The 13,507-nt window shown below is 49.2% G+C and overlaps 1 protein-coding gene across 1 annotated transcript; it reads right to left on the reverse strand.

Annotated features, from left to right (window-relative positions):
- Positions 1-244: 244 nt before the first annotated feature.
- Positions 245-8,651, reverse strand: ZP3 (zona pellucida glycoprotein 3; the record flags this gene model as incomplete). The annotated part of the gene is made up of 8 exons (XM_084882156.1): positions 245-444; positions 886-1,007; positions 1,146-1,237; positions 4,132-4,249; positions 4,340-4,517; positions 4,598-4,697; positions 6,732-6,854; positions 8,367-8,651. 8 exons carry the CDS (start codon positions 8,649-8,651, stop codon positions 245-247), a joined length of 1,218 nt encoding a protein of 405 aa, XP_084738282.1.
- Between the last annotated feature and the right edge of the window lie 4,856 nt (positions 8,652-13,507).

Genomic DNA, 13,507 nt, shown 5'->3' on the forward strand with positions numbered 1-13,507 from the left:
TATCCAATCACCCCCCTCCCCCTTTGTTTTCTCCCATCTCTCTAATCTATCACCAATGGATTTCATGTGATCTACCTACATCCCTTCCTTTGAATTCAATGTATGAAAATAGACGAGAAACCACCATTCTGTTGAGATATTGCTTCCTGGCAATTGTCGACAGTTTGGCTTAAATAAACTCACAAAATTATTTACAGGTTTGAATGTTTTGCAAACACTTCTTTTATTGGGAAGCATACACAGGTCACTTCACAGGGTGGAAAGCAGCCCGACGCCACTTGGCAAGACCCAGAACAATGTTGGCCAGAGTCAGGAAAGCCACCATCGCTAGGACTAACCCCAGCATCAAAGAGGTGAGAGAAGAGGTCGACTCCTCCATGTCAGGGGTAGCAGTCTTCTCCAAGAAGATCAGTGGCCCCACTGTGACATCTGCCTCTTCTGTCACTGAAAGATGAGACACCCAAGGGTCACCTTTGTCCCTCACCAGGAATCGGGTTAAGGGTTTTGCCTTGCCTCAGTGGGTTGAACTAGGTTTTGTTTTAATCAAGAAAGCTCAAGCCCTAGCCAGTTGGACTAAAGAGTTCTAGGCTTGATTCCAGTCAAGGGCACATGCCCAGGTTGCAGGCTTGATCCCTAGTAGGGGGCATGCAGAAGGCAGCTGATTAATGATTCTCTGTCATCATTGATGTTTCTATCTCTCTCTCCCTCTCCCTTCTGCTCTGATAGCAATAAAAATATATTTTGTTAAAAGAAAGCTCAAAATTGCATCCCTCGGAGTAAACATCTTTAAATGGGGGATAAGGGGAAAGAATGTCACCCTAAAATGACAGCAAGTACCTTAGACCATGAGGAGAGCAATAGCCCTGTGGCCAACTTAAGACCTACCATGCCTGCGCCTGCGGGAAGCAGACTCTTGTCGCTGTCCCGCCAGTCTCCTGGAACGACTGCCACAGCTGCCCTTGTTACAGCAGTGACAGATATCAGCAGTGCCTTCTACTGGGGACCAGCTGAGAGGGAAAGTCAAGAGGATTAGATGACTGGGTTGCCTGCAAGAAGCAGTTTGCTGATAATACGTGTTGAGAAATAGACACAAGGGTAGTTAATCAGGTTTTCTACCCCAGCCATGTCCAATCCCATCTCTTCACCTGTTGGAAGACTTGCTGAAGGAACAGGCTTTGTTTAGTTGGTCTGGGACGTGGTCGGCTGAAGTGACCTTCAGATGGCAGGTGATATATATCTGGAAGTAAAAGCAGTTATTACTAGGGGAGCTCTAAGTTGTATCAGTGACTTTAATAAGTTATTTCTTATATAAAGCTTAACCCTTGGGAGGAGAGGTAGAAGAGCTACATTTTAGAGATGGGCCACAGAAGGTCAGAGAAGAACTTGTCTAAAACTACAGAGCAAGTAGCAAATTGGATTCTCAATTGGAGCCCATCATCTCTAACTTCCCAGCCTTCCCCAAAATTGTCTAATCACCAAGCATGCCCAACCTCGGCCCATTAAGTCAGAACCTTGGGGCTAGGGCCAGGAATCTAGCCCAAAGGGGCCATTATCCCCCAGACCACCTGGGGTAGGTAAAATTTGGACAAAGCCAAGGACCTCTTAGCCAGAGGTCCTATTATATACTCTTCGTGGCACATCAACAGCCCCTGCTAACCCTGCAAGGGCATGGAAATTCTATCACCTTCTCTCCAAAGCCTTTTGCAGAGCCACAAACCTTGGCCACCACCTAGTGGCCAAGTATACAGGCAGGGAAACCATTTCAGAAACAAGGCAGGAGGCACTTCTATCGGCCCACCCACCACAGAAAAGTTCTGGGGCCTAGAGTCCCTATTCCAGGAGGGAACTGTTTTTATCCTCAGCTTCTTCTCAGTACATTTTTTCAGATGCTAACTGGAGCCTAAGATTTTAGGGTGGTTCCCCATTAGCTCCTGAATAAGCTGTTCCTTCTCTCCTTTGCCATGGCCACAGTCAGCCGGGCCATACAGCCCATCTTTGAGGGAGAGCACTCCCGAGCTTGGGCTACCTGCCACTGATCAGCATTGTCTTCCTGTCTCTTAGTACCTCCCTATCCCTGGAGATGCAGATACCAGCTCAGGCGACCACCTGTATAAAATCTTAGGCCCGTCCTCCCCACTGAACCACTTCTGAAGTCAACCTCAATTCCCTATCCCCAAAAGGATCCTCTAGCCCAGTGGTCGGCAAACTCATCAGTCAACAGAGCCAAATATCCAACAGTACAACGATTGAAATTTCTTTTGAGAGCCAAATTTTTTAAACTTAAACTTCTTCTAACGCCACTTCTTCAAAATAGACTCAACCAGGCCGTGGTATTTTGTGGAAGAGCCACACTCAAGGGGCCAAAGAGCCACGTGTGGATTGAGAGCCGCAGTTTGCCAACCATGGCTCTAGCCTATGACCCACAAGGGGGGGACCAGGACCCTTTCTCAAAGTCTGTTCTCCTTTATCCCCGTTCAATCTAGGACCTGCCATCAGAAGCTTCGGGACATCACACTAACAGCTTTCTTGCCTGCCCCTCCTGCTATCTACCAGTCTGTATCAACTACTGTTCTGAGAACAGAACTCTGGGCGAGGTGAGGGAGCAGCAACATACTCTTCTACAAATTCACACTGCTTGCCCCTGAGGCCTCCCAGCTTTTGAGCCTCTGGTTCAGTGGTTTGCTAACCTGGCTGTTTATTAGAGTCTCGGGGAGCTTAAGTGGCTTTTGATGCATTTTCAAGTAAAACAAGATAGACAAGAGGATGGATGATATAGTAAAACATTAATGGTAGAACCTAGATGGTAGGTACATAGGTGTTTGCTATAAGATTCTTTCAGCTTAATTTTTATAAGATGTTGGAAAAGGCGAGGCCAACCTCTCCCCTCTCCCCCTCCCCCCCCCATTAAGTGAAACTATATGGAAATATATGCAAGTATCATAATCACTTTCCAGGGGATCTGTATAGAGCTAGAGTTTAGAACCTCTGTTTTAATCCCTTCTCCCTCCTGATCAGCTATTCCAAACTTTACAACCCCTATTCCTAACTTGCTTAAAAGCTACTTGAGCCCAGCTGGCATGGCTCAGTGATTGAGCATCAACCTATGAGCCAGAGGGTTATGGTTGGATTCCTGGTCAGGGCATTATGTCTGGGTTGCAGGCTAGATCCCCAGTAGGGGGGAGTGTAGGAGGCAGCTGATCAATGATTCTCTCTAATGTTTCTCTCTCCCTCTCCCTTCCTTTCTGAAATAAAAATATATTCTAAAAATAAAAAGCTACTTGATTTTATTTGTAAAAATCTACTAGCACTGTCTGACTATAAGGCAGTTCTACTTGTGCTTCCTGCCCCATCTGTCCATACCTCAGTCATCAGGAGCAGTCTGCATTTTAGCTCCCACTCCCTCCATCCCCTTAGTTTCAAGTGGGCTTTCTCACTCAGTGGTTCTGAAGGGGTGGCCCCCAGAGTCACAGCAACAGCCATTGGGGACTTGTCAGCAATGCAGACTCTAGGCTCCAATCCAGACCTGCTGAGCCAGACCCTGGAGGCAGGGCACAGCAAACTAGTTCAACAGGCCCTCTAGGCGATGCTGATGCATTTGGGTTTCACAAAGTCACTGATCTAAGCCTATGATCGAGTTTAAGATGCTTTGCTGTATGAAAAGTTCTCACCTGCTTTCCTTGCCCTTCTAGAAAGCCTCTGGAAAGCTGACACCTGCTTTTGTCAACTCCTTTACTCAACCCTCCGACCCATCATCTGGGTTCTGGCCCTACTGACCTTGGCAAAGACAAGATCAGTGACCTGGTCACCAAATACCACGGTTGTTGGTGCTCATCTTATTTGAACCGTCAGCTAAGTCTCCTGGGTTCCTCTTCTACTTTGTTCTATTTCTAGGACCCCTGATTCTGTCTCTATCCTTCATGGGTTTGCTACCTAAGGGCCTGTGCCAACCATGCCTTCTCCTTGAAGATCTCTCTAGAGCCCATGGCTTTATCTACTTGGCAAGTTGTGGAGGTACTAGGAAGGGGGCAGAGCTATTAAGTTATTACTTGAGACAACTAGTGAGCCAAAGCATCAGAGTAAGCCTGATAGGCCTCACCCCTAATGTTCTGGGTATTAAGAAAGAGGAATTACCATGTTTCTGGAGTCATTGGCAAAGTGGAACACATCCACTGTGAACTGGAGAGTCTCCGGCCCCGGTCTGGGTGCTTTGAAAGCAGACGAAGCATCGGAGAGGCCATCCACGAGACAACTTTGAAGAGAATGAGTGAAGAATGAGGTTCAAGGCTGAGGAAGGCGGCATGGGTATGAGGGTTCCCCAGAGAGGCAGCCCAGCCCTCACCCATGGAAGTCCACGATGGTGTGATAAGGGGAGGCATTCCGATTTGGCGTCGGGGTAGCCACGCAGTGGTCCACGAACAGTCGCAGTGGCACGTGGCTGCCAGTGTGGACTTCGGCCTGCAGGTGGGCTGTGTCTCCCAGCTGGAAGGTGGGGGACCTCTTCCTAGAGCTCCAGTTCTCTGAAGGACACAGTCAGGTGTGAGAGCCTCTCCCTGCCAGCTCCTCCCGCCAATTCCCCCCACCAGCCCTCCTTGCTTACCCTCCATCAGGTACAAGGAGAAAACCAGCTTCTCCTCCGAGAACACTGTGGTTCTGAAGGGCACCCAGGTGGGGAGTATGCCGTGGCTGCTCACGTTGCCCTGCCTGGGAAGAGAACAGGAGCTACTTGTCATGGGGCTCACCCCATATGGCTCCACATTAGAGGGGGTCTCACTTCCACCTCATTGCGAAGTCTTTAGCTGTGACCCAGCCAGACAGCTAGTCAAGGAAGCTAAACAGACACATGAAGTCTGAGCCTGTCCCTTAACCTCCTGAACTCAACATGGGTGAGTGGTTCCTCCCAGCCACGAGGACATCTGAGCTACAGCTGGGAGGCAGCCATCTGTTACTTTGGTTTCTAGACCCACATCTGCTCCTTGTTAAGGTTCACCTGGGAGGCTCAGTCCCTCTCTACTACTCAGGATTCTTGAGGCCAGTCCTAGTGAAGAAGTCCTCAGAGACTGATGCAGGTAGTTCTCTGGTTCTTTTTTATATATAAATATGTTTTTATTGACTTGAGAGGGGACTGCAGAGGGCGGGGGGAGAGAAAAACATTGGTCACTTGCCTCCTGCATACTCCCTTCTGGGGTTGGAGCCCTAAACCCAGGCATGTGCCCTGACCAGAATCAAATCAGCAACCTTTTTGTGCAAGGGATAACCTCAACCAACTGAGCCACACCGGCCAGGACTTGAGGCAATCTTTTAAATCCACTTCCCTAACACGTGTGCATGCTTGACCTTGCTCTTAGGTCAGGATTTTTAGCAATGCACCAAAGTTCACTAAACAATCTATAATTATAAAAGCGTAATATGCTAATTAGACCAGACATCCTTCCTTCCGGACCAAGAAGCAGCAGGCGGGGGACGCAGGCATCTGGTTCTTGAGAAGCTAGTGAGATACTGAGCCTAAACCGAGACAGGAAGTCCCTGGAAGCAGTCAGGTGTCTCAAGACATCTGCCCCGCTGACCCCAGGGGGATCTCATGGGAAAGGCTACTTCAAGAACCAGACCTCCGCTAACTGGAGCTAGGATAAGGTATCTCAGCCCGAGGCAAGCCTCCCCACGGTCTGCAGACATCAGGCCGGGTGAGCCAACATGCTCCGTTCAGTCCCAAGCAGAGCTATTTTGAAGTGAGAGATGGCCATGATCCCAGCAAGGCTTCAATTCTCTCTGGTTTCAATTCTCTTCCTGCCCTTGGTGACTCCATCTCCCTCACCCAACATCATCAGGCACCAGCTCCTCCAGCTCTCCTTAGCTCTCTCAAGTCAGCTGCCACAGGTCAGTCTTCTCTCATCCCCAGCTGGTCCCACCAGCTCCCACATGTCTCTCCTACCAGCTATCAGAGGACCTTCCAGGTTGAAGAATCAGTTCTCATTCTTGGGGAGGGGCACCTGCAAACTGAGCCTGAACACCTTCACTGCATCTCTGCCCTTCAGAACCCATCTGTCCCCCTCCCTTTATTAAGCCACAGGCACCAGGCCCCCAGGCTGTAGCCTCAACTAGTGACTCACTGCCCTCCCCGGGGGTGTCTGTGGCTCTGCCTAGCCCTAGACTGTCTCAGCCTCACCTGTCCCAAGGCCCCATCCGGAATCTTGTTCTGGGAACTCCTCCCTTGACCTCTCTCCCTGTGCATGCTCACCCCTGTACCCTCGTGGTATCAGCACCATCCTCCCCGAGCTTCCCCCAGAGGGGAGGACAGGGATTAAGACCTACACACTCTGCACTCAGCCCAGCACAGGACCTGTGTTGTGTGATAAGCCACAGCCACCCTCTTCTCACACTGCAGCGCCAAAGTTCACGGGCACTGCTTAGTGCTCAGGGCTTGAGGGGCTTCCCCCACCCACACAGGTGGACTGGGTTAAACCACAGGGAAACAGCCAGATGTGTTGGTCAGAGCTTGGGACCTCCCCCTACACTATTGAAAAAGTGTTCTCAACTCCAAGGGGGGCCTGGACAGCTTTCGCCCAGGGGCAGCGATGGCCCAGCTGCAGTTCAGATGCTCAGGGGGCCCCTGACTCCACCCAGGGCTGAGGGCAGTGACCACAGCCCATGCACGTCCACCTTCTTGCAGCCATGCTGCCAGATGCTGCTGGGAGGCCGACGGGATCGCCAAGGGGCCTTGGCACCCCCCACACTGACCTGGGGAAGCGGCATTCTATGGGCACCTCCACGCGGTTGGTCCTCACGATGGACAGGTTTCCCACGGGGCGGGGGGTGTGGAGCAGGAAGGTGCTGTACACCAAGGCGTCCTCGGTCACCTGAAGGAAAGGGGAGGGTCAACCCCACCAGCTTCACCTGCCAGAGCTGGGCCCACCTGGGCCAGGGAGCAGGGAGGGGAGCCCAACGGAGGCCGGAGAACACAGGCCCGGACCCAAAGCCTGCTCTGCTGGGACCCAGGGAGAGCGTGGTTCCTAGGCCCACATCTGCTCCTTGTTAAGTTCCCTGTGGAGCTCAGTTAGCACCAGGTGCCCTGCCTCTTCTGACTTATTCCACAGAAAGCCAAGTGGGTTCGGGGGCTGCCTGAGGCAGGAAGAGTACAGGCAGGTGCCACTGGAGCAATTTGCAGCTTCTCATCAGCTTTTCAGGAGGTCACCTGGGGCCCAAGTGATTGCCTGGCCCACCCAACCCCAATAGAGCCCTAGCTTTCTATTAAAGAGTGCCCAGCAGACCAGCTGCATAGTTTGTGGGGCCCATTGCAAAGTGAGAATGTTCACAAGATTTTCAGGGCAGCAGGGGAGTGAACCACGTGTGGGCTGTGGAAAGGCACGGGAGTCATTCCCAAGCAGCCCTGACCCCAGGTGATCCTTATCAGGCGGGACTGGGAAACCAATCGCGGGAAACTCTGCACTTGTCAGGCTAGTGGAGTCCTCTGGGATCTGAGATACTGAGGTCTGGCTCCCCTTTCTGTTCTGGTTTGGGATATGGGAACCGGGAGTTCTAAAAGCCCCAGCTTAGTTTTAACAGCTGAATCTAATGCAAGGATTGGAGAGTTACTAAACTAGACTAATTCCTTAAATAACTGCCACATCTAGCTGGCTTCCCAGCCCTCTCCCCAGGGACACAAGGGCCCAGGAGTCTTCAAGGCAAACCCTGGGAACCACACCTAAAGCGGGAGCTCCAGGTGGATGCCTCCAGGGGCTGGGCTTGTCCCGCCCCAGCCAACTACCGAGATCCCAGTCCAGAGCTGGGTGGGCAGAAGTGGGAGCCCCATGATGGAGGGAGGACAGGTTCTCCATGAAGGAGAATGAGTTCAGGGGATTGTGGACCAGCTAGGGTCCTGCCTTGCTGGAAGGTCCCCTCTACTCTGAGGATAGCAGTTTCATTATAGCATTAATTCAATTTGCCTGTCGTAAAATTGGTTTCATTATAGGCCATATTGTTGAAAGGCACAGAACCTATTCATGACATTGAGGACTTACTAACCCCCCCATTTTAGGGGAGAGGTCTGGCCTGGACAACTCGTTCTCCTGAACATGCCTCCCACATTACGCCCTCACTCCCCAGTCTGACCTAAAATGCACTGCCCTCTGGACTCCACCCACCTACCTAATTTGGCCAGCTAAAGGCAGGAGCCATCACCTCCCCCACTCCCCAACCTCATCCCTCCCTCCTCCTCCTCCCAGCCCAGCTTTAGGCCTCAGCTGCTCCTCCTCCCACCCCACAAGTGAAAGGGAGCTGCCCTAGTCCCCGCTGCATTGTCTCTGAAGCCACACTCCGCACTGGGAGCCACCTCTCCCGGGTCCTCCCACCCATGCCAGGCCAAGCCTCACCTGCAGGCTGTTGCCACACTCATGTAGCCCAACCTCAAACCTGACCACCTCATCGGTGTCCACAGAGTCCAGGGGCTCACAGTCCTCGGGGCCCAGGGTGAGGTCTGCAGGCCTGATGAGCTTCCCGGTGCCAAAGAGGTCTTTGCTGACAGTGACCAGGAGCTGGGCCTCCAGGCACTCCACCACAACGCGGCGGGTCCCCCTCTGCAATATGGGCTGGGAGCAGCACAGCTCCGTGCCTCCCCAGAGCAGAAAGCAGACGAAAAGCCCGTAGCTCAGCGCCATGACACCTACACACACTCCCTCCAGTAACTGCTGGGCAGCCCCGCCTGCCCTCTTATAGCCTGGAGGATGGCCACCCACACCTGGGCTCCCAGCTGCCCCCCCCACCTCGGCCAATCCAGTCAGCGAGGCTCTTGCTGCTCAAACTGGCACCCGGTGCGGCAGCATGGGCATCACCTGGAGCTTGTTAGCAATGCAGGCTCTCAGCCCCACCCGAACCACAGGGTCAGAATCTGGTTTTACACTCCCTCCCCAACTGATTTGTATTCATGTTAAAATCTGGGAAGTGTGACCTGGCGGCCTGGTCAATCATAATTTCTCAGCCCTTTCTACTCCCACCCTTTGTTGGCCCTGTCCTCATAGCCCGCTGAGGGAGCTGAGCTGTCCCCGGTGGATGGGGGAGGCCAAGAGAAAGGCCTGGATTGGAGGGTGGGGAGAATTTTATTGGAGAAGGCAGGTCGCTTATTCCAAGTAAGAGCAGGAAGAGGTATCATTAGGAGCTGGCAAATTTTGATCTGCTGCCCGACGTTATGGAAGATAGGAGGGGAGGTCAGTTTAGGTAGAGGCAGCTAATAGAGGTGTAGACAGGACACTGGATGGGCGGGGGAGGGGCAATTTGAGCTCAGAGTTGCTGGAGCTTCAGATTGGGGGGGTGGGGTTGGAGGAGCAAGAGTGGCAGTTTAGCCAAAGTCGGTTTGGCTCAGTGGATAGAGTGTTGGCCTGCAGACTGAAGGGTCCCAGGTTCCATCCCGGTCAAGGGCATGTATCTTGGTTGCGGGCACATCCCCTGTGGTGGATGTGCAGGAGGCAGCTGATCCGTGTTTCTCTCTTGTCAATGTTTCTAGCTATCTCTCTCCCTTCATTTCTGTAGGAAATCAATAAAATATATTTTTTTAAAAAAGAAAAGAAAAAGAAAAACCTTGCCTTCGACATCATTAATAAATACCTTATAAAAAAAAAAAAAAAAAAAGAGTGGCAGTTTGGAGGGCTGGGGAGGATCCTGAAGGTGCGGGCTGAGAGGTTGGGTTGTACTCTGAGGTGGAGAAGCACCACAGGGGGGTCTGAATCAGGTGAATAATCCGGTTAGCTCTTCCTGGAAGTCTTGACTGGAGTCAAGGGTCAGGAGGCTACTGCAGCAGTCCTGGTGGGAGAGAGTAGAGAAGGACGGACAGGGTCAGCATTTACAATGCCCTGTTCTGCCAGGCCTGGGTAAAACTCCTTCCAGAGGGAAAGAGAAATACAAAAATTAATGGCACTTAATTCCTAGGGTAGAAGTATGTACTCAATTGTAAATGCATGCCTGTAAAGTAATTGAACCACAAAAAAGAAAAAAGAAAGGAAAAGATGAAATCCTATCTAATAAGAGAATAATATGCAGATTGACCATCACTCCAACACACAAAATGGCTGCTCCCATGTAGTCAAAGATTCTGCCCCCATGTGGACACAAGATGGCCAGCAGGGGAGGGTAGTTGGGAGGGACCAGGCCTGCAAGGGAGGACAGTTGTGAGTGATCAGGCAAGCAAGAGGGGGCAGTTGGGAGGCACCAGGCCTGTAAGAGAGGGCAGTTGGGGGTGATCAACCCTGCAGGGGAGGGCAGTTAGGTGTGACCAGGCTGGCAGAGGAGGGAAGTTGGGACAAACAGGCTGGCAGGGGAGCAGTTAGACATAAATCAGGCTGGCATGGGAGTGGTAAGGGGGTGAATAGGCTGGCAGCAGAAGCCGTTAGGGGCAATCAGGAAGGCAGGCAGGTGAGCAGTTGGGAGCCAGCAGTCCTGGATTGGGATTGGGCCTAAACGAGCAGTCGGACATCCCTCAAGGGGTCCCAGATTGGAGAGGGTGCAGACTGGGCTGAGGGACACCCCCCCTTCCCAGTGCACAAATTTCATGCACCAGGCCTCTGGTAAATAAATAAAATAAAGCAATTGAACCATAAATGTAAATTGCTGAAATATCCTATTGGTATTTGTGTGTGTGTGTGTGTGTGTGTGTGTGTGTGTGTGTGTATTTCATATTCTAGTTTACTTGTGAAAAAATAAATAAATAAACGGAGGGAAGAGATTACCCCACAACTTCCTCTGAGCTGATCAACATGGGGGTGGAGGGCAGATACAGACAGTCAACAGAGAAGCAGGTAGAAACTCTGAGCACAGGCTGCAAGCTCACTTTGGTGGCCTGCCCCTGTGGAAGCCCTCCCCTCTGGGTTTCCTGCCTTCCAGGCCCAGAAGGAGGGAGTCAGTTGGCCTGAGGCCCCTGAGGGACAATGAGCTGAGAGGCTGTATCCTACCAGCGGGGCCTCACTGGAGGAGGAAGGGGCCTCTTGTATTTGTTACCCACAGCTGTGTTTTCGGAGTTGTGCTTGAAATAGGGTGGGGTGGGGTGATGAGAAATCAGGAACTCCCTAAAGTCTCATATCCATCCCCTCTTGCTCTCTGCCTCAGAGCTAAGCCCCCTTAGAAGATTGCAGAAAAAAAAGATATGAAGAAATTGGATGGGGGTCAGATGAGGCATGTACTGGTGGGGCAGTCTGGGTGAGGATAGAGGTGTCTTAAAAAAAAAAAAAAAATATATATATATATATATATATATATATATATATATATATATATATATATATATATATATTATTTCAGAGAGAAAGGGAGAGGGAGAAAGAGATAGAAACATTAATGATGAGAGAGAATCATTGATTGGCTGCTTCCTGCATGCCCTCCACAGGGGACTGAGCCCGCAACTGGAGCATGTGCCTTTGACCAAAATCGAATCTGGGATCCAAAATCGAATCCAGCACCTTTCAATCCTCAGGTCGATGCTCTATCCACTGAGCCAAACCAGGTAGGGCGACAGGAGTGTCTTTATACATTGGAATGGTGGTAAGCAAGTGGTATGGGGCTTGTGTTTCCCTCTTTTTGTTTGTTTCTGTGTGAGTGTGAGTGTGAGTGTGAGTGTGTGTGTGTGTGTGTGTGTGTGTGTGTGTTTCTCTTTTTTGGAAAGAGAACTAGAGACACCTCCATCAGGAAGCATGGCCTGCCCAGCCCTATCCAGATTCTGGGTCTTTTGCATTGTTTTTCTGAGAAGTACTGCCCTCTGGTGACCAAAATGCACCAAAGGCCCGGCCACTAGCCCAGAGCATAGCATTTTTCTTATCTCCCAGATGTTGGTTTCTAAATACTATTGCTCTGTAAAAGCAGAACCCAGGGATCCTTGGAGAGTTGGCTGATTCAATGGTAAGGCAAAAAATACGAGGAACATATAGTTAAGCCAAAAAAAAAAATGCTCACAAAATGACAAGGATGTGTCAAAAGAACACAAGAGCAAACCGAATGGTGGTGGTGCCTGGGGAGAGGGGAGAGGAAAAAGGGAGGAGGAGGAGAGAGGTAATCTCACTGGGACAACTGTGCATCAAATGAATAGGATAATAAAAACTACACACTAAATAAGAATCTATGAGCATCCATGCTGATGATAAAAACACACATAGGTGGGAAAACTTTTTTCTGTAAAATTGAAATTTCCTTACACTAGAATGCCAGCTAATAACCATTTGCAATCATTATAGTAATAGATTCAGGCAGGAATTATCCGTGCATGTTAAAAAAATTAGTTGATGATATGATGGAGATATTAGCTAAATCTATGGTGATGATCATTTAGCAATATATAAAAGTACCAAATCAATGTGCTGTACATCTTAAACTTCTACGATGTCACTATATGTGACTAAACTTCTATATGTCACTTATATCTTGAGAAAGCTGGAGGAAAAGTTCTGAAGATGGATAGTAATGATGGTTGCACAGCAATGTGAATTTACTGAATGAATGCCACTGAATTGTGCACTTAAAATTGTTTAAAATTGTAAATTTTATGGTATGTATATTTTACCACATTAAACCTAGTTGATGGAAGTTTGAATGCATAGTTTCAAAGCTTCTCCCTAAAGATTCTTTATCAATTACAAAGGATTAAGTGGTTTCTTTATAGTAGATAAACCTGGCAGACACCACTTTAGCCATATTGTCAAAGTTAACTAACCATTAGTGGAATAATGGGATAAACTGACATGAGGTGCCTCCTGAGTATTTTTTAAAAAACCGCATATGTTGGGATATATATTTTATTTATTTATTTATTTATTTATTTATTTATTTATTTATTTTACACACATGTAAAGAGATACAGAGAGAGAATGTGTAGCAAATCGTCACGTTTGCTGAATCTGGGTAAAGGGTAAACAGAATTTCAAACCCTCTCTCACCCTGACAGAGGAGCTCAGTTGCTTAGAGTGTCATCTTGATAAGCCAAGGTTGCAGGTTTGATTCCTGGTCAGGGCACATACAAGAATCAGCCACTGGATGAGTGGACCAACAAATCTCCCCCGCCTCAATTAAAAATATTTAAAAAATTAAAAAATTAAACATAAACCCTCTCTAAGTCAGATTCAACTGAAAGAGAAGACAATGGGATCCAATTTCAGAAAAAGGCTATTAACATGTTTTCAAAAGCAACTACTGAAACAAAATACAACGTTACTAGGCGTAAAACAAACCAACAAAAGAGCTGTAAAATCTTTGAGGAAAATTTTGTGAAAATTTATTGAAAAATCATCAAAGAATACCTAAATGCAAAGAGAGATACTCCATATGCAGGGATGGGAAATGCAATATCATAAAGATATTTCCCCTAAATTAATCTATCATTTCTATAAAAATTCCAACAGGAGAGAGAGAGAGAGAGAGAGAGAGAGAGAGAGAGAGAGAGAGAGAGAGAGAGAGGAACTTCAGAAACTGATTCTAAAATGTATATGGAAAGGCTAAGGGCCAAGGAAACTAAGACTTTTGAAGAAAGAGAACGGGGAGC

Source organism: Pipistrellus hanaki (genome assembly GCF_964339955.1).
Source record: "Pipistrellus hanaki genome assembly, chromosome: 4".
NCBI lineage: Eukaryota > Metazoa > Chordata > Mammalia > Chiroptera > Vespertilionidae > Pipistrellus > Pipistrellus hanaki.